We start from the raw sequence: 27,336 nt of genomic DNA on the forward strand, positions 1-27,336 counted from the left end.
AATCAAAGTTTGATACCTCAGGGTATTGTATCCTTTGGCTGGATAATTGAAGAATTTATGTAAGAGTCAATAGAAGATAGACAATTGGTCTACTTTATATGCTATGTTTCAACTGTTTTTGAGAATAGTTTATCCTTCCTGCATCTTCAATCATAGAAAAGTCTAACACACTGAGATTGTTTTTATTAAGGGTAAAGGAATTCCACATGTGGCAGCCCATGGGGTAAGAACAGTAGAATTTTCTTTAGTCCAAAGTTACAAAAGGACCTCAGGGGTGCCTGGGTGGCTCAGTCTGTTAGGCATCCCACTCTTGATTTCAGTTCAGTTTGTGAGATTGAGCCCCATGTCGGGCTCCATGCTGCCAGGTTAGAGTCTCTTTGGGGGGATTCTCTCTCCCTCTCTCTCTGCCCCTCCCCTGCACATACACTCTCTCAAAAAAAAAAAAAAAACCACAAGGCAACCTTTATTATTAATATATTTTTTATTTGAGAGAGAGAGAAAGAGAATCTTAAACAGGCTTCACACTCAGTGCAGAGCCCGATGTGGGGCTCGATCCCACGACACTGGGATGACCTGAGCAGAAATCGAGAGTTGGACACTCAACTGACTGAGCTGCCCAGGCACCCCAAATAAATAAACTTAGGGAAAAAAAGGACCTCGGGGTGCCTGGGTCACTCAGTCAGTTAAGCATCTGACTTCAGCTCAGGTCATGATCTCAGGGTTCCTGGGTTCAAGCCGCATATCGGGCTGTCTACTATCAACCTTGAGCCTGCTTCCAATCCTCTGTCCCTGCTCTCTCTGCTCCTCTACCGCTTGTGTGTGTGCTCGCTGTCTGTCTGTTTGTCTGTCTCTCTCTCTCTCAAATTAAATAAATAAACTTAACAAAAGAAGGATCTCAGACAAACACTGCTATCTTAGTGAAGTCAGTTTTGGTCAAGACTCAGTCATTGGTCAAATGAACAAATATTCTCTATTTCTTAAGGATCAGACAAAATTGCCGCTATCTTATTTTCTTCCTGGTCAAGTCTGAAGTAAGATGAGTTTTACACAAGTAAATTCCTCCAGTGCTTTGTTTGTTCACTTGTTTCCTCTTAGCAAACTATTTTACCTGAAAGTATCAGTACTTCCTGAAATTTTGTCCTAGAAAAAATTCTTCCTTCTTTCCCTCCTATCTTTTTTCTTTCTCTCTTACTTTCTTTTATTCAAGCTTTAATTCCCTTATTCTTTCTGCACGTAATTATTTCACACTCGCAATGTGTCATCCATACCATATTTATATTAAATATGGAAACCCACTAGAAATGAAGTCTAAATATGGAACCTTTGTAGTGCTGAGACTGCCTGTCATGAAGTCCCTTGTGTGATTCAGAAACTGAACCAACATGGATGGAAATACATGCCCAGTTTTATATCATTATACTACCTTTCATTCCAAAGCAACACTATATGTGCATTCAGTATGCACTTCTAATGAAATTTCTAAATAAAATACCAGGCAATATAATTTTGTATGTTTTTTTTGAATCATAAACGAGGAGGGTATTTTTTTAGGAATATAAGGATGATGCAGCATTAGGAAATAATTAAATGTAATATAAAATGATAATGATATTAAAGCCAAAGAAGGAGAACATGTTATTTAAGTAACTACAAAAATATTTGATATAATCAGTATATATTGATTATTGAAAATCTGAACATGCTTAGATGGGAATAGAACTTTTTATTTTGATAATGGGAAGTTATCATGAACACAGAGCAAATATCATATTTATACAGATTAGGAACAAAATAAGGATACCCAGTATCACTTTTGCTTGTTGAAGTGGAGAGCCTAGCCAATAGAATAAGAAAATAATTCTTAAAAATTAGGTGCATAAGGGTTGGAGAAATATACTGGACTTTCCTCATTTGTAGAAAGTCCTTGAGGGATCTGTTGGTTAGCTAGAAGTTATTTCATCAAGTTTGTTGGATAGAAGATAAGCACATAAGCTGAATTAGCTTTCTGTACAATTATAATTACCAGTTAAAAGGTAGAACAGAAAGAATTCCATATGTAATAGTAACAAAAATATAAAGTAGCTGAGAATAAATCTAAAATGATTGAAGAACTTTATGAAAAATAATGACAACACTATTATTTTTTAAAGATTTATTTATTTTTGAGAGAAGCACAAGCGGGGAAGGGGCAGAGAGAGAGGGGGACAGAAAATTCAAAGTGGGCTCTGAGCTGAAAACAGCCAGCCCGATGTGGGGCTTGAATTTACGAACCATGAGGTCATATTCTGAGCCGAAGTCAGATGCTCAGCCGAAGTCTGAGCCACCTAGGTGCCCCAACAAGAATATATGAAGACTATAAGGTCTTGCATAAATCACCAGTATCTGTCGTGTTCATGCATGAGTAGTAGGCTCAATAAAGATGCCAATTCTCCCAACAATATTTTGTAAACCCTGTACAGCTCCACTCAAAATTCTAACAGAGTATCTCTTGGAACCTGACACAGCTGACCCTATAAACTCACATGTAAGTTCAGGGGTCCAAAGCAGCCAAGACAATTCTGGGGGAAGGAGGAGAGAACGATAGCAAAAAGACTTGTCCTACTTGGGTATTAAGACATATTTTATACCCAAAGTAATTAGAATCACATGAAACAGGCACACAGACCTGTGAGACAGAATGGAGCTCAGGAGCTATCTCATGTAGTGTCAAAAGTGATGCATGGCCAGGTTGATGTTACAAATTGGTGGTTAATGAACAAACCAGTTAGTAAATGGTACAGGGATAATTGGTTATCCTTTTTTTTTTTAAGTTTATTTATTTTGAGAGAGAGAAAGCATGAGTTGGGGAGGGGCAGAGAGAGAGGGGGAGAGAGAGAATCCCAGGCTCAAACCTATGAACTAGAAGATCATGACCTGAGTCAAAGTTGGATGCTTAACCGACTGAGCCACCTAGGCACCACTAATTGGTTAACCTTAAGGAAAAGAAAACTAAACTTCATCTTATACTAAACATGAAAATAAATTAAGAGTATTTAAAAATGTAAGCATAAAATGCAAAACTTTAAAAATTTCAGAAGGAATTAAAGGTGAATAGCTCCATGACCCATGGGTGGAGATTTATTTTTAAAACGCCTGAAAGAGGGGTGCCTGGGTGGCTCAGTTGTTTGAATGTCTGACTCTTGATCTTGGCTCAGGTCATGATCTCACAGTTTGTGAGTTTGAGCCTCGCATCGGTCTCTTTGCTGACAGTGGGGAGCCTTCTTGGAATTCTCTCTCCTTCTCTCTCTGCTCCTACCCCACTTATGCTATCTCTGTCTCAAAATAAATAAATAAACTTTAAAAATTTTTAAAAAGCCTGAACACACAGACCATAAAGAAAATATTGATAATCCTCGTTACAATTAAATTTAAATTTTATGTTTAAAGAAAACTGTGATTAATAATAGATAAGCCACAGACTGGGAGAAGCTATTGGCAATGAATGTAATGTATAAAGGATTGGTATCATAAGTTGTATAAGGAATTCCTACAAGTCAACACCAACAACAACAAAGACAAAAAACCCAACAGGAAAATGAACAAGGGATATGAATAAGCAGATCACTGATGCCAAAACCAAAATGGATAGTAAACATGTAAAAGAATGTCCAGCCGTGCTAGTAATCTTTACAATGCAGATAGAAAAGATATTGTGCTATTAACTTCATCCACCCAGTTAGCAAAAATTAATGATTCTCATGATATTAAGTGTTGGCAAAGAGGAAGAACAAGGAATGCCCTCATATCCTAAATAGTGGGAGCGTAATTAGGGTATCCACTTTGGAATGCAGTTTAGCATTGACATTGAGCATGACATTTGGCCTAGCAATTGCATGTCTATGTAAACGCTTTAGAGAAACTCTCAAGTTGACAGTTAGTTAGTAGAATACACATTAGAACACGGCTTGCAATGTAAAAATTTATATATATATATATATATATATATATATATATATATATATAAAAGTGGAAGATGAATGAATGGTTTGTAGTGTTTGTGTACAACAGAATCCCATCTAATAGTGGAGCAAAACATGCAACAATGTTGGTGAACCTCAAGACCATAATCTTGAATGAAAAAAGCAAATTATGGAATAACATGTGCAGAGTGATGCCATTTATGTGAAGTTTATCAACAAGTAAAATAATCCAAAATACTTTGTCAAGATCCTCATTTACTGTATAAAAGATATAAAAGCTTTCATAAACATGATGACTGTCCCAGTAAAAGGTTACTTTTGGGAAGAGAAGGGAGCACGGCTGCTGCAAAGGGGGTTTACCTCAGCCTGTCTGTAATACTCCATTTCTTGAAAAAAATAATATGAAACAAATACATCAGAATGTTAAGCAATTAACAAAAGCCAGATTTAGGTACACAGGTATTAATTATTTACTTATTTCTACTTGTTTAAATGTAATATTTCAAAGTTGAATAAAGAACTGCCTAGCCTCTCTGAGATATGGATGCCAAGTGCACAGCCAAGTTTACTCCCTGAGTTCTTGCACTTCCTGCTCTCAATGGGACTGATTAAAACTGTATATGACCACATAGCATAACCCTTCAGACTCTCTGGGGAAATGTCAAAATTCTGAATAGAAATTCTGAAATACCAAAATTCGACTGTAGATATACAAAACCAACTAAAGACTTAAAGCATAAAAATGAAAACAAAACAAAATAAAAGCTGTTTGATAGGGAGATCAGAAGAATATACAATTTTCTGTTTCCCCCTAAAATCAAAACCAGATACTGGCTTTAGCCTTTCTGAAGGATTATCTGTCTATATGAAAACTGCCAGCCTGAAAACCACACAATGTAATATAAAGCAAAACAAAACGAAACCTGCTCATGTGAAAGGAAAAGAATACTCCACAAAATGGCTGCACCTTCCCACATACATCCTTCAGCTCCCCAAACAGCTTTTCCATCCTTGACCTTCTTACTGGAAACCTCTCCTAAGCACTTACACACAGCTCTGCAAATGTTAGGGTGACATTTGGAGTGGGCTTGCGTGATCAGCTCACCCGTCGTCTGGGCTCCCCCAGGGGCCTGCCAAGCTCCAGCACAGCGGTATTAGCCTTGCAGGCCTCACCTCCCAGAGCTAGCAATAACATTTACCAGCTACAGTTTTCTCCATCTTCAAATATTTCCTTTGGCCCACGTGACAGTGATCCAGCTCCTCCATAGACTGAGACCTGAAGAGAGTAGTTTAGAGAGAGGAGAGCCCTACTATACGAACTTTTAACATTTACCTTTCATCAGAGATTTTACTTGTGTTTTAATTGGGCTTCCCTCCTAGGATTCTGATATGTTTGGGAAAAATTAATTACTAAAATTGCACACCTGTATGTGTGTGTGGGGCACACCTTTGATTATTCTCATGTCAGTGGAAACTGAAAAAAATGTTTCTGGTTGGTGAAGAATCAGATCTGAGTACTCACTGAAATCCTTAGGAATCCAGAGTTAGCTAGGAAATTGTACAATTATTAATCATAACTGTAGAATATAATTTTGGAGCCTTGCCAAGCTTAATAGATGCCCAGACCTAGGTTAGTCAAGAGTTAAAGAAGTCAAGATAGCCTCGTTTGTTTGTTGTATCTCCAGTGCCTGAATGAATGAATGAATGAATGAATTGATGAGAAATGAATTGAACATCCTTTCAACAGCCTAATGAGTTATGTATTAATATTATCTTTTTTACTAATGAGGACACTGAGTCTCAGAGAGATTAAGTAGCTTGTCCAGTTATAAACCTAGCTAGTGTCAGCCTGAGAACTTACTGCTCTGCAGCAATCTGTACTTACAGAGACACGTGTAAGTCAGAAATAAGATAACACGGGTGGGAAGAATCATAGATGACTAAGGACACGGTAGAATTGCAATTAATAAATGTAGAAGAAAAGAGGGTAAGAGAGAATCACCACTAGGCAAACAAACACCACTAATAAATGTTGCAAATAAAGTTTACTGATGGATACTAAAATCAGTGGGTGAAAAGTTTAGGGACTTAACCAAGTAATCAAGAAAACATCACCAGTAACAAGCCATGTCAATATCATGAACTTAATACCATGCATTGGGAAGGACACAAGGAATTCAAAGGAGATTCTTTCTCAAAATGTATAACCTCACTGTAATCATGAGAAAACATTGAACAAAACCAGATTGGGGGTATTTGGTAAAATATCTGGCCAGTACACTTCAAAAGGACATGAAAGACTAGAAAAAATTGAGAAACTGCTATAGACTGGAGAAAACTAAGGAAAAATAGAAACTAATGGGATCCTGGAACAGAAAAAATGGGCATTATTGGAAAAAGTCATAAGATTTGACTAATATCTAAAGTTTATTTAAAATGATTACCCATGTTAATGTCTGCTATTCACAATCATACTATGGTTATGTAACATGTTAGCATTAGGGGAAGTAGGGCGAGAAGCGTAAGAGAATGCTCGGTTTAATTTTTGCAAGTGGGCAAGTAGATAAATCTGAAGCTAGGTAAGATTGAAATAAAACGTTTCAAACAACAAACCAAACAAAATGACACAAAAAATGAACAGGAGATATATTTGCCATTAGATTTTTTTTCAATGTCCAGAGAGAAGCAAACATAAACTAAAATGAAATGCACACAAAAACTGTCTTGTAGACACTGCCTGTGATGTATGTACATAGCAGATAGAGTGGAACCACAGAGAAGGAGTGGTCACTTTGACTTGGAAAGGGAGTGTGGGTATCCAGGATAGGTTTCATAGAGAAGGTGATGCTCAAGGGATTTTGTTCATCCACCATCTTTTTAATTTTTTCCCAAGCACCTACTATTTGCCAGGCACTCTTCTAGAAAAGAGCTACATAGTAGTAAACAAAAAGGAAAATAGGTACCTGCTTTCATGGACTTACATTCTAGAAGGAGGAATGAGATGAACATATGAATGAAAAAAATCAGATATTGTAAGTGCTGTGATGAAAAATAAATGAGCTAATGGTGATAGAATAGGCTTGGGGAGAAGGGCAGTTAGGTAAGGTGATTGGGGAATACCTTTCTGATAAGATGATAGTTAAGCTATTTGGGCCTGGGCCTGGATGAGACAGAGCCAGCCATGCAAAAAGATCAGGGAGCAGGTAGTTCTGTGCTAAAGAACAGATTGGCTGAATCCCCCAATGTAAGAACAAATGGGTGTGTTTGTATTTAAGGAAATAAAGGGAGGCCAGTATGCTGGGCTGTACTGGACAAGGGAAGAATAGTAGATGAACTATAGAAGTAGGGTGACCAGGTTGGCTTTAAGTCCAAACTGCATACTTTTGAGTAAAAGGTGATGCTATTAACAATCACATCAGGACAACAGAAGCAAAATGGAACTGTTTGGGCCAAACCTAGACCTATGATTACCGTATAGAGAAGAAACAAATCATGTAAGACTTAGAGTCAGGCAAGGAGGTATAAATGTATTCTGAATGCATTAAGGAAGCATGGGAGCATACAGCAGGGGAAGGGAGTGATCTCTATGGCTGCCATTTGGAGGATAGACTATTGAGAGCAACAAATGAAAGTATCAGGGATTGTTAGAAGTCTAGCTAGAACACAGAGGGTGGGGGCTTGAGCTAAAGGAGCAGACACGGAAAAAGAAAGAACTTCCACATTCACGAAGTTTTGAAGGAGAAGTCAAAGAGCCTTGCTTACTGTTAGTAAGCATGCCAGGTTTTGCCAGGTGGACAGGGAGTATAGAAGGTTCCCTACAAAGATAGCAGCAAGAGCAAAATCCCAGGGACAGGGTATATTCTAAGAGTGAAGGGCAAAAGTGAAGGGGGCACAGTGGGGTCTGGTAAGTAGGCTGGAGATGTGACCTGGGGCCAGATCATCTAAAATTCGGAGTTATCAGGGCTAAATCAGTGCTAGTATGTACTGTGGTGCCATTGAAAGCGTTTGACTTGAAGGTGACATGATTTGCTTTGTGTCTAGAAAAATGATACTAGCTCAAGTATAAGAGGAAATAAAAAGATAAAGGGAAAATAAAACCTCCTGAAAACAGATACTCGCTGCTAGTTAGAAAAATAAACAAGAATCTAGAAACATTTCGAGAGTGGTACAATAAAGTGAGGGGTCTTGAATTGTTTAGAAACTGTCCACCCATTCATCAGACAAACCCTCGATTGTCTACCGGTTTACAGTATAATTAAGTGTTGACTCAGGGACTACCGAACAGCATTGTTGAGTCATAAAGAAGCTCTAAGAGGAAAACTTTAGGGACAAATTAATGTTATGTACCATGTACCTTCCTTCTTCTGCTCCAGTGCTATTCTTGGCCCACTCATTTCTAAGTTTTAGCAATATCTCTCAGACTGGTGTGCCTCACATGCAAGTTTGGCAAGATAAGCATGGTGACAGAGCCAGATAACTTGTTCCCTGTAGACTTATAAACTCATCAGCTGTGGGCTGGTAATATAATTTACAGTATGCTTTGCCAGCCCTATAAAACAACTTTCTGTTTGCAGAGGAATGGGGCCCTGACAAGAAGAAGTGTTTATAGCTTAATTTTAGTCGCGTTCTCTATTGTTGCTGCAGTAGCAGCCTGTGTATGATGCATCCTAGTCATCTGCCAGACAGCTACAACATTTTTTTTCTTCTCTTTGGCCAGCTGAGTACAACATCGGGCTTTGCTTAATATCTACCCCTGTATCCTATTACCTTAGGTGGGGGTAGCCCTAGCATGCACCTCCATCTTTTGGGACAAAGGAAATGAGACATTCCTTCTGTATGATACTCCACACCCATGGGTTACACCTTGATGAAATTTTCTGATACCTTACTGTTCTAGGTAAAGTTCTTACAAAATGATACTGACAGAGGGCTTGAGGTAGGAAAATCTGAGATATGCAACGCCTGTATATGCAGCCAAATGATGATTATCTTCCTGCTCACTATTTGTTTCTCCTTGTATATTACAATAGCTGTTTGCCATTTATATCATCAGAGGCTAACAAGGTTACTTGTATTCAGCCATTACCCCAGATGACTATAGCTAAAAGTAAAGTTCCACAAAGTAGGAACATCTGTTTTGTCCCTCTCTAGATCGCAAGTCTAGAAAAGTACATGAAAACGTAATAGGTACTCAAAAAAATGTGTTGAATAAATAAGCCAGATATTGATATGGCAAATCTTCCCTAATGATTTATAAATGAATACTATAAATGATGTAGTCTCCCAAGAAGACTGTGTTTTACTGTGAGTTGGCCAGGGGGTTGATGAGCTAATAGCCTGAGACATTACATAGGATCTAACATTCATCTTAATAATATCTTTGAGTTGAAAAATTATATGGAATTCAATTGCTGGAGTAGTTTATTAACCTGGTCAATTCTAGATCCTACTGTACAAAATGTAGAGTTGTGAAATTTCCCACTATTCTCTTTTTGTTAATAGTCACTTTCCCTAGAAGAGATATCTTTTCATTCACGTCTTATGTGCATTGAATTCACTGTCTGGCGTTGTCATATTTCTTTTGTATTCCCATTCTGTAGCTAACTCTGCTTGAGTAATGTTGGAAATAGCTTATATATCTCACACACACGTGTATACGTATATATAACATTTACGTATATATCACACACATACACATATATAACATATATATCACATACGCATATATATGTATATCATATACATACATATAACATGTATATGTATCAAGAACATTCTGAACTGGTGCCTCAATAGATCTTTAAGTATTATATATGTATGGATCTATTGATGTATCTGTTTCAGAACATTGCTTATTTTGTACAGCCTGATTTTGGAAGCAGGATCCCAAGTAGAAGAAAAAGGAAGGTCTTTAATATCAATATAAGAAAAAAATATCAAGGCTTTAAATATTACCTCAGTTTCCTCGGTTATGAAATAAAAGGTTTGAATGCAGGTAATTTTTAAGTTTTTAACTAAATTTTTGTTCAATTCAGAGAGAGTAATGTCACAGCTCCTATGGTTTTTTTTTTTTTTTTTTTTTTTCTGGTATACTAACAGACTGTACTTTAATCAGTCCATTGTACTTATGGAAATTTCTTCATTGGTTTGACTTTTCTAGAAAATTTAATTTATATTTCTAGACAATTTGATTTTGGTTCATGTTGAAATAACGTCTCAGTCTCTCTTTGGAAGAAAATATATATAAAACTGAGGTTTGTTGTACCAGTACATTGCAGAACAGTTAACAGGGTGAACGTGTATTCTCCTTTGCTCTCCTAGAGAAATTGTTTCTCTGGTTTTGCCTTGGACAATACTGAAACAGTCATATTCCAGTGAGCACAACTGTGTGCAGAAGGTTCTCTGAGCCTTCAGCCCAGCCATTTGGGAATCAGACCACCAACAAGTACAGGCATGCAGTCGGTCATTAATTATGTTACTCTATCAGCTCAGTGCTATTGTGTAACAATATTCTAGAATAAAACAAATCCATTATACAAATTCATTCACTCCAGATCCATATCTGCAGTTAATCATCCTTGTTTGATGGTTCAGAGATAAAACCTTATTTAAATTTTAGTAGCCAGATATCAATAGCAGAGCAAATGTATTCTCTGAAGTACTGACAAGAATATATGACAGGCAGCAAGCTTTGGGCAAAAATGAAAGTCTCCAGAATAGTGTTGTCTGTCTTTCAGAATGAATAGTGTAGTTGGACCAGAATATCAGGGTCCATCACTGAACATAACCTGCCCCTGACTACTATGAGCCATGCTTACCATCAAAAATATTAACAGAAACTCTAACTCTGGGGTTCTGGAGTGTAATCTCTACCACGGGTAGAGAAAGTCTATGAAAGTAGAACCATTGTGTATGGAATTTGAGAACAGAAGAAAGCAGAATGTATACTTTATTTTTCTATTTAATCAAAGTAGACTTCATAATGAAGATGAATACTAACAAAATGGTGTAATTAACACTTCATAATTACATTCCATTTTACAGTTTCAGACCTCTTTCAAACATATTTTCTTATATCATTTAAAAATATTATTCAACATTTACATAAGGCAGGCCCAGCAAATGTGTGGCTTTCCCAAATTGCACGCCCATAAGAGGTGGAACTTGAGAGAGACATGGGTCTCCTGACACCTAGGCTCTTTCTACTAACCAGTGCTACCTCTGGTATGGGAGTATGCTCGCATGAAAGCAGTGGGCCATCTCTAGACATCAGGGAAATTAAAATGCACACGTGTGCACTACACGCTAACAGATAACATTCACTAAGCACTGTTGAATATGAGATAGTTGGGTATTTTCACATTCATGTTTCAGGTTTCACCATTGTGATGGATTCCTTTTCTTTGCAGCTTTTTCCCCACTCAGCTTGAACCATGGAAGGTTGTCCTATGGATTGCATTATAACAGGCCCCTTTGCCTTCTGTATTCTGGTTGAGTTTGTCCAGTGGGAAGCACACAAGGAGGATGAGAAGGAAGGATGACAGTGAAGTCTGAATTTTTAATTTTCTGTCTCTCTCCCTGTGGAATGACTACCAATTGGCCCTTTGACCTAAGGTCACAGCTCTTGTGAGGCACTGCTAACTCTCTGTCTTCCTCACAGTTCTGATAACTGACCTTTCCCTTGCCCCATTAGGCCAAAGGTAGTGATAGAGATCGTCTCTTAATAGCACTGAATACTGCATTACCCCTTGGAAGTTCATTATGCCCTACCTATGCCTATTAACCTTTGTAAGTATTTACTTTTATTAAACCTTCATAATATGGCATGGTTGGAGTGGGCTGTGTCTTTCCTATTAGTATCCTGACTGACTCAGTGTTGTTAAGACACATTATGGATGGGGAAACTGAGGCCCAGAATGTTTCACAGTTAAGTAACATACAGATCTAGGATTCCATCCCAGTCTTCTAAATCCAAGCTTACACACTCACAGCGACAGCCCGTGGACCAATGATTCCGAGTAGGGAGGCTGACCCATATGTGTAATTACAGCTTTACACAATAGAGCTTTCTTGAATGGACTCAGAAAAGGAACAATTCTCAGAAACATGCCACTGTCCTTTATAAATATGTTTTGAAATTTCATAACATGTTTTGCAAGATAGAGTAATGGTAATAGTGTCTGGAAGAAAATTGGATAAGATTGCATCTGGTCTCCCCCTACACCATTCTGTCTTCCTGCACTGTCAGAATTAGCCTACGGAGCAAATCTGACCATGTCACTTCATGTCTAAAACTCCTCTGTATTGACTAAGATCCAAAGTCCCTAACTGTAATTACTTGGTCTTTTATATTGGTACCTCTCTGTATTCCTTTAGTGTTAACTTTACCAATTCCAACCTTTATTCTTGAGTTCATATGGACCCACTAGACTGGTTCTCACCTGAGGTGGTTTATTTTTGTATTTTGTATTTTTTTTAACTTTTTTTTTTATCCTCCGACAGGCATTTGGCAATGTCTGGAGACATTTTTAGTTGTCATGACTAAAGGGAATGCTATTGGCACCTAGTGTGTGGACGGCAGGGCTACTGCTAAACATCTTACAATGCACAAGGCAGCTCCCACAACAAAGAGTTATCTGGTTCAAAGTGTCAGTATTGTCACAATTGAGAAATTCTGTTCTACTTTAGGACTTTGAACTCCCCCTGACTGTTTATAAGATGCTGTGATATGTGATTTTATTTCATGCCCTTGTCAACTTTGCCCCTAGTACATATGCTGTTCTACCAACTGGAATGCCTTCCCACTTCTTTTTTATTGTTCACTCTCATTCTTTTTTTTTTTAATTTTTTAGTTTATTAATTTTGAGAGAGAGGAAGGGAGAGTGTGCATAGCAGGGAAGGGGCAGAGAGAAGGAGAGACAGAATCCCAAGCAGGCTCCATGCTGCCAGCACAGAGCCCGATGCGGGGCTTGAACTCATGAACCTTGAGATCATGACCTGGGCCGAGATCAAGAGTCAGAAGCTTAGGGGCACCTGGGTGGCTCATTCGGTTGAGCATCTGACTTGAGCTCAAGTCATGATCTAGCAGTCGTGAGTTCGAGCCCCATGTCTGGCCCTGTGCTGACAGCTTGGAGCCTGGACCCTGCTTCAAATTCTTTGTCCTCCTCTGCCCCTCTCCCACTCATGCTCTGTCTCTCTCACTCTCAAAAATGAATAAATGTGAAAAAAAATTTAAACAAAAAAAAAAGATGCTTAACCAACTGAGCCACCTAGGTGCCCCTGTTCACTCTAATTCTTGAAGCAAGTTATACCCCTCTTCCTTAACAACTCTAGGCAAACACAAAGACATCTGAGCTGAGTTCCTGCAGCACTTTGTTCATTTTTTAGTATAACAATTTACCTGTTTGTGTCTATAATTCCATTTTACTGTAATCTCATTAAAGACAGCAGCTCTGTTACTCCCATCCCCCAGTTCAGCACAGTGTCTGGCATATATTAGAGTCTAATCATTGAATGAATGAGCAAATATTATTGCAAGCAGTGGCTTTATTTCTCCTGGTTACTTGTGTTGTTTAATTTTTATAAATTAAGTTAATTTTTAATTCAGTATGAAAAACTATATAAGATAAAGCTGTATGACTTCTTTGATTAAATTAACATTTTCTTAAAAATTATGTGTCTTATAAACCAGGATTTCTGTATCCTGTTATCCTTCCTTCCTATCTTCCCTCCTTATTAATACCAAAAAATATGCACATGTACATACATACCTGCTTTTCTTAAAGTGAGAAATGTCCATCAAAATTTTTATCATAGCTTTAGAGTGTTCTAGCTGTTTGGAGAAGAGAAGCCAGAATGACTGTATGTAATGTCAGCATTATGTTGAGAATGGAAAGTTAGTTCTTTTCAGCCTTGTCCACAAGAGGGAGGACATTGCCCTACATCAATTTTGTTGATTCCCCAGAACTGTTGGCTACTGTTGGGTCTGCTTGGAGCTAGAGATTTATGTTGTTCCTGCTGTTGCAGAATACAGAATTAGAACCTGGCAGGCATTCCTGTATAAATTTGCACACTGTTTAAGATCAGCCCAGTTTGGGTGGAGAGGAAGCAATCTGTGTATTTGGGAAGTTTTGTCAGAATAAAACACACTTAAGGAGTGTGTAAGGCCAATAGCTGCATGAATGAGCAGGAGGGTGTCTTGAAGGTACAAAAAGAGAAGAGGATGAGGGGGTGATTATTTAATGGTACTTTGCTTACAAGGTTGGCCAGAAGAATATCAGTGGGAGAATGGTAGGGAAAAGTTGCCTGCCAGAAGCACCCTCTTTCAAGTTAAACAAAAAAGAGTATACCAGTTAAATAATCATTAGCCTCAAGTAAAACTCAGTTTCCTAAATCTCAAAAAGTAGGAGAAAGATAAATGATTTGGAAACAAAGCCAAGAGGAATGGCCAAACAGGATGAGCCTGCCAACCCTGCCTGTGCTCCTCAGGTATAGTATTACTTCACTGATAAAAATATTGAAAGTTATCCCTAATATTTTTATAGAGGGAAAAGAAAAAGATTGAGTAGATGTTCTTATCTGGTCCCACCTGAGTGAAGAGTAGTAGAAATGGCAGTGGGAGGGAAATATCTCTAACAGACCCAGACAGTGGGACTGAGAATAAAAAGATAAGTCACCAGGGCTAAACAGATAAGAAGTCCTAATGCTTCCCCTCCACTGCCTTGGGATACACTCTTTAACCAGATGGGGTGACTTCTGCTCCAGGAACTTAAGGTTCAGAAATGAGAACATAGCCTTGGCAGCTAAATGAAGATTATGTACAGTCTTGATTGAGCTCTTTATCACTCCCCTCATTTTGTTCCCGTATTTTACCATCTCTCAAGCTACAGAAAATAACTCCATAGAACTAAAAATATGAAGCCATTCAACTGTAGATGACTCTGGGAGTCAAGTCCCTGAAACTATGTCTGAACAATTAGAAACTCTGGACAGAGCCACCTGAGTATGAGCCGGAAAGTCAAAGACATGACAATGCAAGTATAAAACAGCAGAAGAAATAAAGTAAAATAAAACAAAGAAAGCTATATACATTAGAAAAGTCTAGAAATATGGTCTAGAAGAAAATAAAGGACCAAAGAATTTCCCATGAGCTATATTCTGTAGCTCATTTGCACTGTAGAATAACTTTAGAAATTTTAGTGGCTCAAGAATTTAAAGGAAAAGTTTTAAAACAAATTAACTGAGTGAAAGGAAGAGGGAGATTATAGATGGAAGGGAGGAAAATGTGAGAACCAAAACAGTGCAGTCACATGACTAATTTGACAGAAGGGACAACTTCCAAGTACTAGTCCCTGGCTGTACATGAGGCAAAATCTTACACTCTCTGAACTGTGAAAGAAGTCTCCAATTCACACACATCAACAGAGAAAGGATTAAAATTAACTGACAACAGAGACATAAGTATAGTATTTGACCAATAAGTGGTTTATATTGGCCAGGGATAATACCTGCCAACAAAGGAAGGCACTCTAAAAGATAAAAATGGGGGAAAACATCTGAGCAGGGAAATCAGAGCTGTCACACCGCCATGAAAATATAAATCACAAAATTCACTCAGCCAGGTCATTAAACAAAGAAACAGATGGACAACAAGAACTAGCCCTGGTGGTGGTGGTGGGTTGGAGAGTGGAGAGCAGGACCTAACCTTGCTATATAATCCATCATCTAAAATGTCCAGTTTTCATCAAGAAGTTGTGAGACATGCACAGCGGTGGGAAAATGTGACCGATACACAGGAATATATGTTGGCAGTGGAAACTATCTTTGAGGGGCTCCAGATGTTGGACTTAGCAGACAGCCTCCATGGAAGTTATTATGTTAAATATGTTAAAAGGATTCAGAAAACTATGCTTAGAGGCTTAGAGGATTAAAGAAAAGTAAGATGCTAATGATTCATCAATTATAATGATGTATTAGTGTTATCATTACAATTATCGTTAGTGTGTGTGTGTGTGTGTGTGTGTATATATATGTATATATATATATAAATTTTCAACTTCTAAATTTCCATTTAGAGATTTTGCATACATACTATATAAATTTGGAGTTGAAAAGTGCAGTGACCCAAAGAAAATTCCCTAGAGAGGCTCAACAATAGATTTGAGTCAGCAGAAGAATCCGCAAAGTTGAAGATAGATTAATAGACATTATAAGTCTGAGTAGAAGAAAAAAAATGAAGATCAATGAACAGAATGTCAGGAAAATGTGGGGGACTTTTAAATGTCTCAACATATGTAAGATGGGAGTACAGGGACGAAAGGAGGGAAAAAGGAACAGAAACAAAATATTCAAAGTATTAATGACTGAAAATTTCCCAAATTTGATGAAAAACATTAGTCTCCACAGCAGAGAAGCTGAATGTACTCTAAGTAGGATAAATTCAAAACGTTTACATCCAGGCCCATTATATAAAACCATTGAACACCAAAGACAAATCTTGGAAGCAGCAAGAGAAAAATAAATGACCCCTTGTGTATAAGAGCACTGCAGTGAGATTAACAGCTGATGTGTCTTGAGAAAGAGTGGAGGCAAAAGACATGACAGCATTCAATGTGCTGAAAGAAACAGAAGTGTCAGCCAGGATTTCCATATCCAACAGAGCTGTCATTCAAAAGTTTAAGGCAAAATAAAGGCATTCCCAGGTAAACTCAGAGAATTCACTGCTAGTATACCTGCCTTATGAGAACTACTAACTGCTTTTATTCTTCATGCTGGAAGGAAGTGACAGCAGACAGTAATTTGAATCTACATGAAAAAAAAGAGCTCCAGTAAAGGTAATTATGTAGGTAATGATAAAAGACAGCATAATTACCCATTTCTTTTTCTTTTTTCTCTTAACTGATTTAAAACACAATTGCAAAAAACAATATCTATAAAATTGTACTGTTGGGCCTATAATGTATGGAATTGTGATATATTTGACAATAAACCGCAAATGAATGAAGCTATATTGGAGAAAGGAAATGACAGCAGATGGTAACTTGAGTCTGCAAGAAGAAATGAAGAGGGATAGAAATGGTAAATAATAAGCTTAATTAAAAAAAACTCTATAAATATATTTGAGCTCTCCTTTCTTCTATTCGCTTTTTAAGAAGGCATGTTTTTAAAAAGCAATCATGATAATAGAATATTTTTGAGGTTCTAACACATATAGACATAATGTGAATAACAACAACACAATGAGGAGGAAGGGAAGAGTGTTGTGGAAGAGTAGAGTTTCTATATCTCACTCGAATTAAGCTGAGTATAGATATGAAGCATATTTTGATAAGATGTATATTGTAAGACCTGGCGCAACCACTAAGAAAGTAGCTCAAAAATACAGTTAATCGTTAAAGGAATGAGTATGCTAGGATATATTCATTTAAGATGAAAGGTGAGAGTAAAGGAGCAAAGAGGCACAAGATAGGGAAACTGTGTAAGTACCATTATGTAGGCATCCCATCATGTGACCTCTTAAAACTCATTAGACCAACTTGTTTTAGATTGAATAACTTCCTTATTCAGGCCTATTTTCTTGCCTCAAATAATTATTGTATTCATGGTGGGTGCTCCTTGTGTTTGAAATCTTTTAAGCAAATTAATAAGAATCCTGGAATGGATTTTTTTAGCTGATTCCTACACTAAATTTTCTGCTTCATCACCCTCCCCTTAAAAATATTGGGTCGAGGGGCGCCTGGGTGGCGCAGTCGGTTGGGCGTCCGACTTCAGCCAGGTCACGATCTCGCGGTCCGTGAGTTCGAGCCCCGCGTCTGGCTCTGGGCTGATGGCTCAGAGCCTGGAGCCTGTTTCCGATTCTGTGTCTCCCTCTCTCTCTGCCCCTCCCCCATTCATGCTCTGTCTCTCTGTGTCCCCAAAAAATAAATAAACGTTGAAAAAAAAATTAAAAAAAAAATATTGGGTCGATAATAGAACACACAGAGACACACACCAAGGTACACATTGAGATACATACTTTATTTGGTACCATTAGCTGTTTAACTGCATACTTACCTGATGCTCCCTGATACTACCAATACTGACATAAACATGCATTCATTTCGACTATGTTCTGGCACTACACATATCCAGAGGGATAAAAGTGACCATTACTTTTGGATTGTATTTAAGTTGAATACATCAAAACAACCATTTTAGGGCTCACTGAATACTCTAATGTTTCTTAAAAAGGAGTGTACATATGTATGTAGGTGAGTATAGTAGAAGGTACATAGTAACAGTGATTAATAGTGTTCTTCATTACACAAACACACAAAGAATTGTGCATATTTATATGTAGCATATTTAGAAATGGATGCATTATCTATGTTTATATAATTTTATGTGTTCATAAATAATATACAGCTTTAAATAATGACGTGTGTATGACACAAACATATACACAAGGACACCACACTCTACCATGAGGCATTGTAGATGTGCTTTCAGTGCTTAGGAACATGGATGTGTTCATGGCAGAGCCCTCTGACAATTGGGCAGAATGGTTAAGGATATAGCTGTGAGAATCAAACTGCTGGTGTTCGACTCACAGCTCTACCATTTGTTATCTGTGTTACCTGGTATCTATAAAATCTAATAATGATTATTTTCCTCTTTGTGGTGTTCTTATAAGCAGTAATTGTCTTAGTGCATGTAAAATTCTAACAAGCACCAGGCAAATGATGAGTTCTCAATAAATTTTAGCTATCATTATTGATCTTTTGATTCTGCTCTTCTAGGAAATAAAATAGTTTCTTTCGCATCTGGACCATGTTATGTTTCCCATATAAGAATGCATCTTCATCATATGTCTTTTATTGTGGCAGTGTCTGTAACTGTCAAACCTTTATTTGTAATCTTAGAGTTTTCAGATTGTAATGTACAGCCATTAGCATGTTGTGGGTATTACCCAGGTGGTGGTTGCTCCTTGGGAATGAGCAGGTGTATTTATATTGCTTGTATAAATAGGGTGGTGGTATGATGGTGATATAGACTGTTTTGAGTACCTACCATGTGGTTGGGCTGGTATCTTCCTGATCTGGTTTTTTTATACATAAAGGCAGACAATTTTTGTCTCTTGTTAACTGTTAGGTCCACAACACTTAGAAGAGTGCCAGGTACACAGCATCAGAAATGAATGCATCATGGTACTTCTCAATCTAAAACCATTCACTTCCTATATCTTCCCAAGTCCATTGATTTTATTGCAGTATCAAAGAACAGTTATATAACTACTTCTCAAAATATGCTTGATGCTTTTGTTAAATTTGATAGCTTGTTTTTATCTCAGAATTCCCCTTCTTTCTTTCCTCTATGTATACAGATGCTATTTTATCTGTGACAAATCTGATGCCATCACCTCTTTCATTACAAACCCCATTCATCTACCAAGAACATCTCAGACTCTACCTTATCTTCTCTACTCACCTGCATACCACAGTCTCTGTGTGGCATGAATGCCCTGAATGCCCCTGGATTTATAGATATTTCCTGGGTCGGTCATTTAACCATTTGTATATTCTAGTACAGTTACTTCCACATGCCATGTCTCCCTTCATAGCAGGGTCCTTATCTGTTTCACTTTTGAACCCTCCATAGTACATGTAGGTAGGTAGCAACTATTTGGCAACAGTAAATATTTAATGAGGGCCCAGTGAGTGCTGGATACTGAGCCCAGTGACAGGTTGGCTTCATAGGAATGTGAGTGATTATTTCTGTGTTCTCTAAAAATATTTGCTAAATGAATGATTGAACAAATGCACATTTTGAGCAGCATGGTGTGGTAGAACAGGTCCTGGCTTTGGTATTGGACATACTGGCTTAAAATCCAGGCTGTCTGACTTTGAGATGTTAACATCTGCCTTCAAGAGCCTTGGTTTTCTATTCAAAGTAGGAATGATATATCTATGTTGTAGCATTAAGTGAGATGATAACATAATGGGGTGGAGTGGGAGGAAGGGGGCTCCTAATCAAAGTGCTTGGACCAGAGAAGCATCAGATTGGGTAGAGTTTCTCCCTCATAAGAGTGCTATTTGAATAAAATGACTGACTGTCAGGGTGTCATTATTTTTGTTGTTGTTGTTCTAGCTCTAGTTCTGTAGATCCTCTTTGAATGGGTGAAGCAAACTCGTATAGTGCCTGGCCACTAGGGCTGTTACAGGACCAGACCTGGGCTGCTGCTCTTTCCTCCTAGAAGCTCTGGCAAATGTCTGTTTGCTGTGTTGGTTAAAAATTGCTGTTTTCCTCCTATTCTTCATGAAATACTTCCAGGAGTCTAAGTTTTGTTTAATGCATTTTTGTTTTGTCTACAGCACGTAGAATTAAATTATTACTATTTGTGGGGGCACTTATACATTTACAAAACATCTTCATATCCATTATTTCATTTGGCACACTTGCTAAGTCTGTGAACATGGTAGGGCAGTGACCAGTGCCACTGTATGCCTTTTAAAGGCAAATAATGAAATAGAACCTCAGAGTTTAAGTGGTCTGCCCAAGGTCACATAGGTTAAAAGTGGCAGCACTGGAGGTCTATCCAACACGGGTCACCTGACTGCAAATTTGGTGTCCTCTCCTCCCTACTCTACTTACCCTGGAAGCAAAGAGAAACTCTGATATCCTTTATCCTGACATTCTCCTCCATTCTTCTTTGCAGAGGCGTCCATCTTGAGCTATGATGGCAGCATGTACATGAAGATCATCATGCCCATGGTCATGCACACTGAGGCAGAGGATGTGTCCTTCCGCTTCATGTCCCAGCGAGCTTATGGGCTGCTGGTGGCTACTACCTCCAGGGACTCTGCGGACACCCTGCGTTTGGAGCTGGATGGGGGGCGTGTCAAGCTCATGGTTAACTTAGGTATCGTATGAAGTACCCTCTGCCACTTCGTTTGGGCTTGTCTACCCTTTCTTTTCTGATTTTCATTGGTTTGATTGAATTCTTTGTTTGTTTCTTAAAAGTTAGCTGCTCACCTCTTGTTTAATAGATCAAGGATAAAACCTAACAGCAACAAACACCTTCTCCTTGTTTCTGCATGAGGTTTTGATGTCAATTTCTGGTTTCTGACAGTGGTGGTTTTTTTTTTTTTTTTACTAGATTATTTATTTTTTAAGTTTCCTTTCTTGGTTTTTTGGAACCGTTTAGCTTTGTGTAAAACACGCTACTTTGGTCCATCTTTTGATCAGTCACATTGCCATTAAGTCCAACTCCTTGGTCACCACTCAAAACAGTCAAAGCTGAAGGCAGAGATAGGATAGCAAATGGAGGCAAAATGGAGGTTGGGTTTGAGAGACCTAAGCTTTGCGAGTAGGAGGAGAGCTGCATTGTTTCTTTATCTACAATGACTATTCAAATGGGGAATTCTGGTGGCACTGGTATCTCTTCATACTTTAGCCTAGTGGGGAGGACAAGTCAGATTTTTTTCTGATGTCCCATTAAAGAAATAATCCTATAAGTTTATAGAGTCTCTGACATGTAGAAGGAGAATGTGGCTCCTGATATGTATCCTCTTCTTCCTTCCTGACATTCTTACCCATTATCTAGCAGCCCCTTTTATAGAATGTCCTGTCACACTGTTATTCTCCAATTTATCTGCCCTCCTCATGTAATACATATCAATTTTTCCTTAGTATTTAAAAATTATGACAGTTTTAAATTTGCAGCTTTATTGTTCTTCCACTGCAATTACATGTAACATATACTTTGGAAACTCCCCTCCTGATGGCCTCACATTCTCTCCTGCTACTGACCTTCTTGACTGGATTCTAATTGATCTTCTATGGAGAATGGGGACCTCTTGATTTCTGGAAGGAAAGAAACCAACCTCATTTCTACTCAGTAGAAAGTCAGTGCCCTATGTCAGCAGGATGAGTAGTATCGTTGAGTTCAAGCTTCCTAAGCTATGGATTTATTTGGGTATATAGTATATGTTTGGATACAGAGCTCCTTCTTAAAGATTCCAGTGGAATGGGTTGTCAGAGGCATGGAGAAGACATGATGAACAAATATACCAGACACAAGACCATATAAAACCTTAGATGGCCTAGTGGGAAGGTGGGATTTGGAATCCATACCAGTCTTACCTGCTGTCAGGTCAACTGGTTGTACTTGGAAAATGCCTACACTACAATCCTAAATATCTCTAGGACACAGAGGACTGTTTTGAGCAGTGGCTTTAGTTATGTCTTTTTTTTTCCTTCCAATTTGCAGCTTTTACAACACTATGCCCTTTTTCTTGTCCGACCTCATTTGATTTCTGTTGTTAGTGTGTCTCTTGGGTTTTGTTGTTATTGTTGTTGTTGTTGTTGTTGTTGTTTGTTTGTGTATGTGTGTGTTTGGTTATTTTTTTTTAATTTTTTCTTTTTGCTGGATCTTTGTGTTCTTGAGTTTTTAATTCTCCCCACCATCAACCATGGTAAATCAAAAGATGGTATTCAACCCTTCAAAGGCCCAAAGCCTGCGGCCCGCATAGCAAACAGCCTTGAGAACAGAGTGTACTGAGCAGCCTGCAGGGGCTGGCAATACCCCTGTCCCTTTCACCTTCCCTTCCCTACACCATCCTCCCTACCCCCATCAAAGCAACAAAAGAGCGTGTATGACCTAAAACCAACAACCAGTAGCTGATTGTCTACTTCTCTGAAAAATAGCAGAAGACATTTTGAAAAAATAAACAAAAAACAAAAAAATGAACATAATGACTTAAATAGCTTACAGAAAAATATGATGACAATTTTTAACTCTGCATGTTTCAGAGCAAGAGAGAACCATATATATAAGGATGATTAGCCCCATGGGGCCCTGTGGAAATGTATACTGTTTTTAAACAGAAAATATATTTTTCTTCCTAGACGTTGTTTTGTAAAGATGAGAAAGCCAATGGTGGTAGGTCTCACATCTTAGGAGGAGAGATGGGGTGGAGGAAGATAAAAAGGGATGAGGAAGGAGTGGACAGATTCTCTTACACACACACACACACACACACACACACACACACACACACACACAATCAGAGGTCCCATGTGTATTCCTAGAAACCGTTATTTTTCTATTTTAAACTCTGCCTCAACTATGAGAGAAGTGCTTCTCAAGGAGACTACTTGACTTCTAGCACACACTCAGTCTAGCTCCTCTGAGGTACAGATATCTTAGGCAAAACAGAGTAGGAGAACCTTGTACTTTTCAGAAGCAATAGTGACTTCTTTTTCCCCTGAAGAGTAGGATTCACCACAATGACTGGTTTGAATTTCTTTAACTTTCTTTCAAACCTAGCTTGAAAAACCTCACTGAAATTCCCTGTGCTTATGTATACAAAACTGTTCACATCCATGCTTCATTTAAAGGTTCTTCTTACCTTCCCTCCCCAAATATACTCCTTTATGAATGTTTTCTCTCCTTATTATGAATTTATTTTTCCCTTTTCATTGGAAGAGGGAAGAAAGCATCTCTAAGTAGGGTTTGCATTCACATTTATTCCACAAGAATTAAATTCAAGCTGATCAATTTGTTCACCATTTCAATTGTGTCTCTTTTCTAGCATATGCTCAAGTGATATTACAGTTTATTTCAAATTGGTCACACATATAAGCTCATAATATAAAGTCTAGTATGTATATATTTCTCTGATATAATGTATCCATCTCCTAAATGTCAAGGAGACTAGGCTTTCCTGAGGGTCTTGATCTCTGAAGACAGACAGATGTGGTAATAGCTGGTGTTGAAAAAGGTCCTACAACACTGCACATTTTTAAAAGTTGAGAGATTGGCTACTGATCAATCATATTTTGATCTCTTACAATTAAAACATATAATAATTTCATTATCATAGTATATTTAAAGATTTAAAAACCTTATTTCAGTCGCCCAGTAACTTTATGAGATAAATCATGCAAATGTTTTTATGCTTACTTTTACAGATGTGAAACAAAGAAATGTTTGACTTTTCAAAGCTAACATAAAAAGTTGGCATTGGAGTTGAGCCTAGAACCTGACTTTCTAAAATGCTGGATCAACATGGGTTATCTGTTATCCCCACAGCTCAATACTGTGGATCAATGACGTGGTGGTCTTGATGACTGCTTTCGTGATGGTTACCTTTTAAACATGCACAGAGGGAATCTTTTTTCCTTAGTGTCTGGTTTGGATTGAGCCATATGGCTGAAAAGTCAGTCAGTATTGACACCTCATTTGTGGCCCTTTAGAGTCCTCAGCAGAATGCCAGCAACGCTTCTTCAGTGGTGGAGGCTCATAGGGAGGCTCATGCAGTTTGGTTAATTGCATTCCAATTCTCCAGATGTTCTCTCTGGCAACAAAGACTTATTGACTGCCATTTACTCTGTACATTGTTGAAGACACATTCACCTCTTCCGTGCTCTCAACCCAAAGCTCATCAATCTAGAAAATAATTTCTCTTCATTTACTAAAATAAAATAGAAAAACCTAAATTAAACATAATGAACAGCACAGACATACACAGACATGCATATACCCCTCAGATACCTTGCCAAGGCTAAGGCAGAGGTAGAACTTTGGCTGCTACTGAAGAGAGATCTAAAGGATGTTGCTTTCCCAACCCAGTTCCAAAGATTCACTTTTCATTGAAAAATACACCCTCACTATCAAGACCACCTTCTCAGAGCCTATGAGCGAGGCACTGGGGTACATGTTTTTTCCCCTTGAACTACTTATTCTTCAAGTAAAGAATCAAAATAACCCATCCCTTCTTGACTTAACCAGTTGTCTACCATCTTGAAAGCTCCAGTTCCTCACATTGGTTTAGAGACACCATTCAGTTCATGGAACCATTTGAGTGTAGCCAGCACCTCTCCCTAAACCAGGTCCTTGTCTAAGAATACAATCTTCAACAGCATAAGAATCCAAAGAAGAGAACCACTTCTTATTTATAGTTCTCAGGTTTGCTGCTTTAGGCCCACTCTTTCTCTTCCCTTCTCTCTTAAGCGTGTGCATACACCTGTTTCTCCTGTCTCCTTAGTACATCAGGAAGGGACATCCCTCCAGCTTTGCCTGATGGTAGGTGCAACGGGTAGCGGAAGCCCCACCCCTTCCTCCCTACTTGCCCTCCTCCTTCCTAGTCCTCACCAGGGGCATGGCCTCCTCTGTTTGGTGATCGTACCGGTTGCTCCAGGGCTGTTTGCTCCCACTTTTCTGTTGCGGTTGACGACACATGACAAACCTAACCGCACGAAACCAAACCCAGATTTTTCTCAAGAGATGTTCTTCTGGGGAACAAATAAGCATCCTGCCTCCTTCCTCAGAATGAGTGGGTGTCATATATTTCTCCTCTCTGGATTGCACACAGTTTCATTCTGCCCTGTCCTTTGCCACTGGTTCCTTTTTCACTTGCTTTCTTAAAATCGTTTACTTTGGGAAATTCAAATGGTGGCATTATCCGTGAAGAGTCCTCCAAACTATTGGTTCAACTTTAGGCAGAGGAGCTCAGTTTCTAACTATTTTTCCCTGTAACTTTTTTTTTCCTTTTCTTGTTTTACTTCTACTTTTTAGTATCTAGCTTTAAACTAATTGATATTGGAATTCCCACAAGATATATCAAATTTATCTTCAACTGGGCAACTTTGTAACAATCTGAGACATTTTTTAACCATTCTACCTAATCCCCTACCAATAAACATTGACTACTCAAAACGTTTTGTGCTGGATGTCCACGACTCTAAAGACATACTAATAAAAGGATAGATACTCTGATCTCTGGCATAGGATACCCTGTCTGGTTACCAGCACTGGAAAATTAGCCACCCTTTTTTCCCTTTCCTTCCTATTAAACAATAAAAAAAAAAAAAAGAATTTTCTCCCCTCAAGATGCAGAATCATAGAATGAAATAGGTAGGATGTCAAAGGTGCCTGAGACCTCCTCCCCATATACCTGTCTCGCCTTCTCCTTGAATGCTATAGGCACGTGATTTAGTCTGAGCATTCAGGCAGGAAGACGGAGATGGGCTTCATGAGTGGGTTGGTCTGGGAGCCTTTGAAACAACAGCAGAGAAACCAGTCAATTGTATTACCATCATACAGCTCCTTTTACCCTACACCCAACCCCACCTCTCTAAAATCTGGGATGGGTGTTTGTGCGGTTAGCTGTTTGCAAGTGGCCATTTTATGACAGGAAATGACCAGGTGGTATTAACCCTTTCCTTATATCTAGGGATAACGGCAGCTCTGCCTACGCAAATTTTTAGAGCATCTGGGGCCCAAGCAAAGAAGAGGGTGGCGGGAGTTTGTTTTTAGAAAAAGAGAAAGGGTTAAATACTACACTGAGAAACTTCATGAACAAATCTTTTAAAAAATTAATGTGTCAGATTGGTAATATATCTTTGGAATACTAATACAAAAATTGTGTCGATGCTACTTTTAAAGACAAATTTTGAGAAAAATCATTATGGGGGCAATAGAATATAACCTGCATTTGGTGGGGAAATTTTTGCATCATTTTCCAAGTTGAACAAAATTAATATTTCAAAGTTCAGGTTTGAAATACTTTATATAAATGAATAGGTTTTTGAAAAAAAAAGGAACAGCATATTCGGTGTCTATTGTGGATATATATGTATATCAGTATATATCTCTATACATATGTGTATATATATGTGTGTGTGTGTATATATATATGTATCCAACTTTACTAAATAATATACTGTACATATACACCCACCCTTAAACTTGTACATACTGTATATATATAAAATGGCCACATTTCTTGCGTGTGTCTGTCCCCGGAAGGGTGGACTGATTGTTTTTGGATGTCTGCAGCTGTTACCTTGAAGGATGCGATTTCATCTTTCATTTATTTTTCCCCATCTAGACTGTATCAGGATAAACTGTAACTCCAGTAAGTTTTCCCTCAAGTTTCATTTTGTTCTTAAAAAAGAAAAAAAATTGGCTTTATTTTGTTTACTGTTTTATGAGCTGTTTTTTATTTGAATTATTTTATGTTCTGACTATGGAGTTGTGGGGGTGGGGGAGCTGGGGTTGACCAGATGAAGGGCTGGTGAGGGTAATGGGCTGAGTGTGGCTCAGGGCTTGGTTTCTGAACTGGGGCGGGTCCTCTCTTCTTTCCTTGCATTTGCTTTTTATGCAGAAAAGGAGGAAAGGGCACCTGTATAAGCAAACAACTTGAAAATGAAATAAATGGTAATTTGTTGTTTTGGGGAAATAATCCTCAAGGGTGGACCAAAAAAAAAAAAAAAAAAAAAAAAAGTTAGAGCAACCAGAATGCACTTCTCCACTACCAAAAGCTTCAGAAAATAACGGCAAAGTTCATGGCCCAGAAGGTGACTGCCAACTCTGACGTTTCTTTCCTGGCATTTA

The 27,336-nt window shown here is 38.2% G+C and overlaps 1 protein-coding gene across 6 annotated transcripts in view; it reads left to right on the top strand.

Moving 5' to 3' along the window:
* NRXN3 (neurexin 3) overlaps window positions 1-27,336 on the top strand; it is a 1,124,854-nt gene that overhangs the window by 129,260 nt on the left and 968,258 nt on the right. For all 6 annotated transcript variants that reach the window (XM_032593428.1, XM_030319691.1, XM_030319688.1 and 3 more), the window contains 2 exons: window positions 20,653-20,856; window positions 26,831-26,857. In XM_032593428.1, coding sequence (XP_032449319.1) covers window positions 20,653-20,856; window positions 26,831-26,857 — 231 coding nt within the window. The remainder of the gene's footprint in view (window positions 1-20,652; window positions 20,857-26,830; window positions 26,858-27,336) is intronic.

The sequence above is a fragment of the Lynx canadensis genome, chromosome B3 (assembly GCF_007474595.2).
Source record: "Lynx canadensis isolate LIC74 chromosome B3, mLynCan4.pri.v2, whole genome shotgun sequence".
In the NCBI taxonomy this organism is placed as follows: domain Eukaryota; kingdom Metazoa; phylum Chordata; class Mammalia; order Carnivora; family Felidae; genus Lynx; species Lynx canadensis.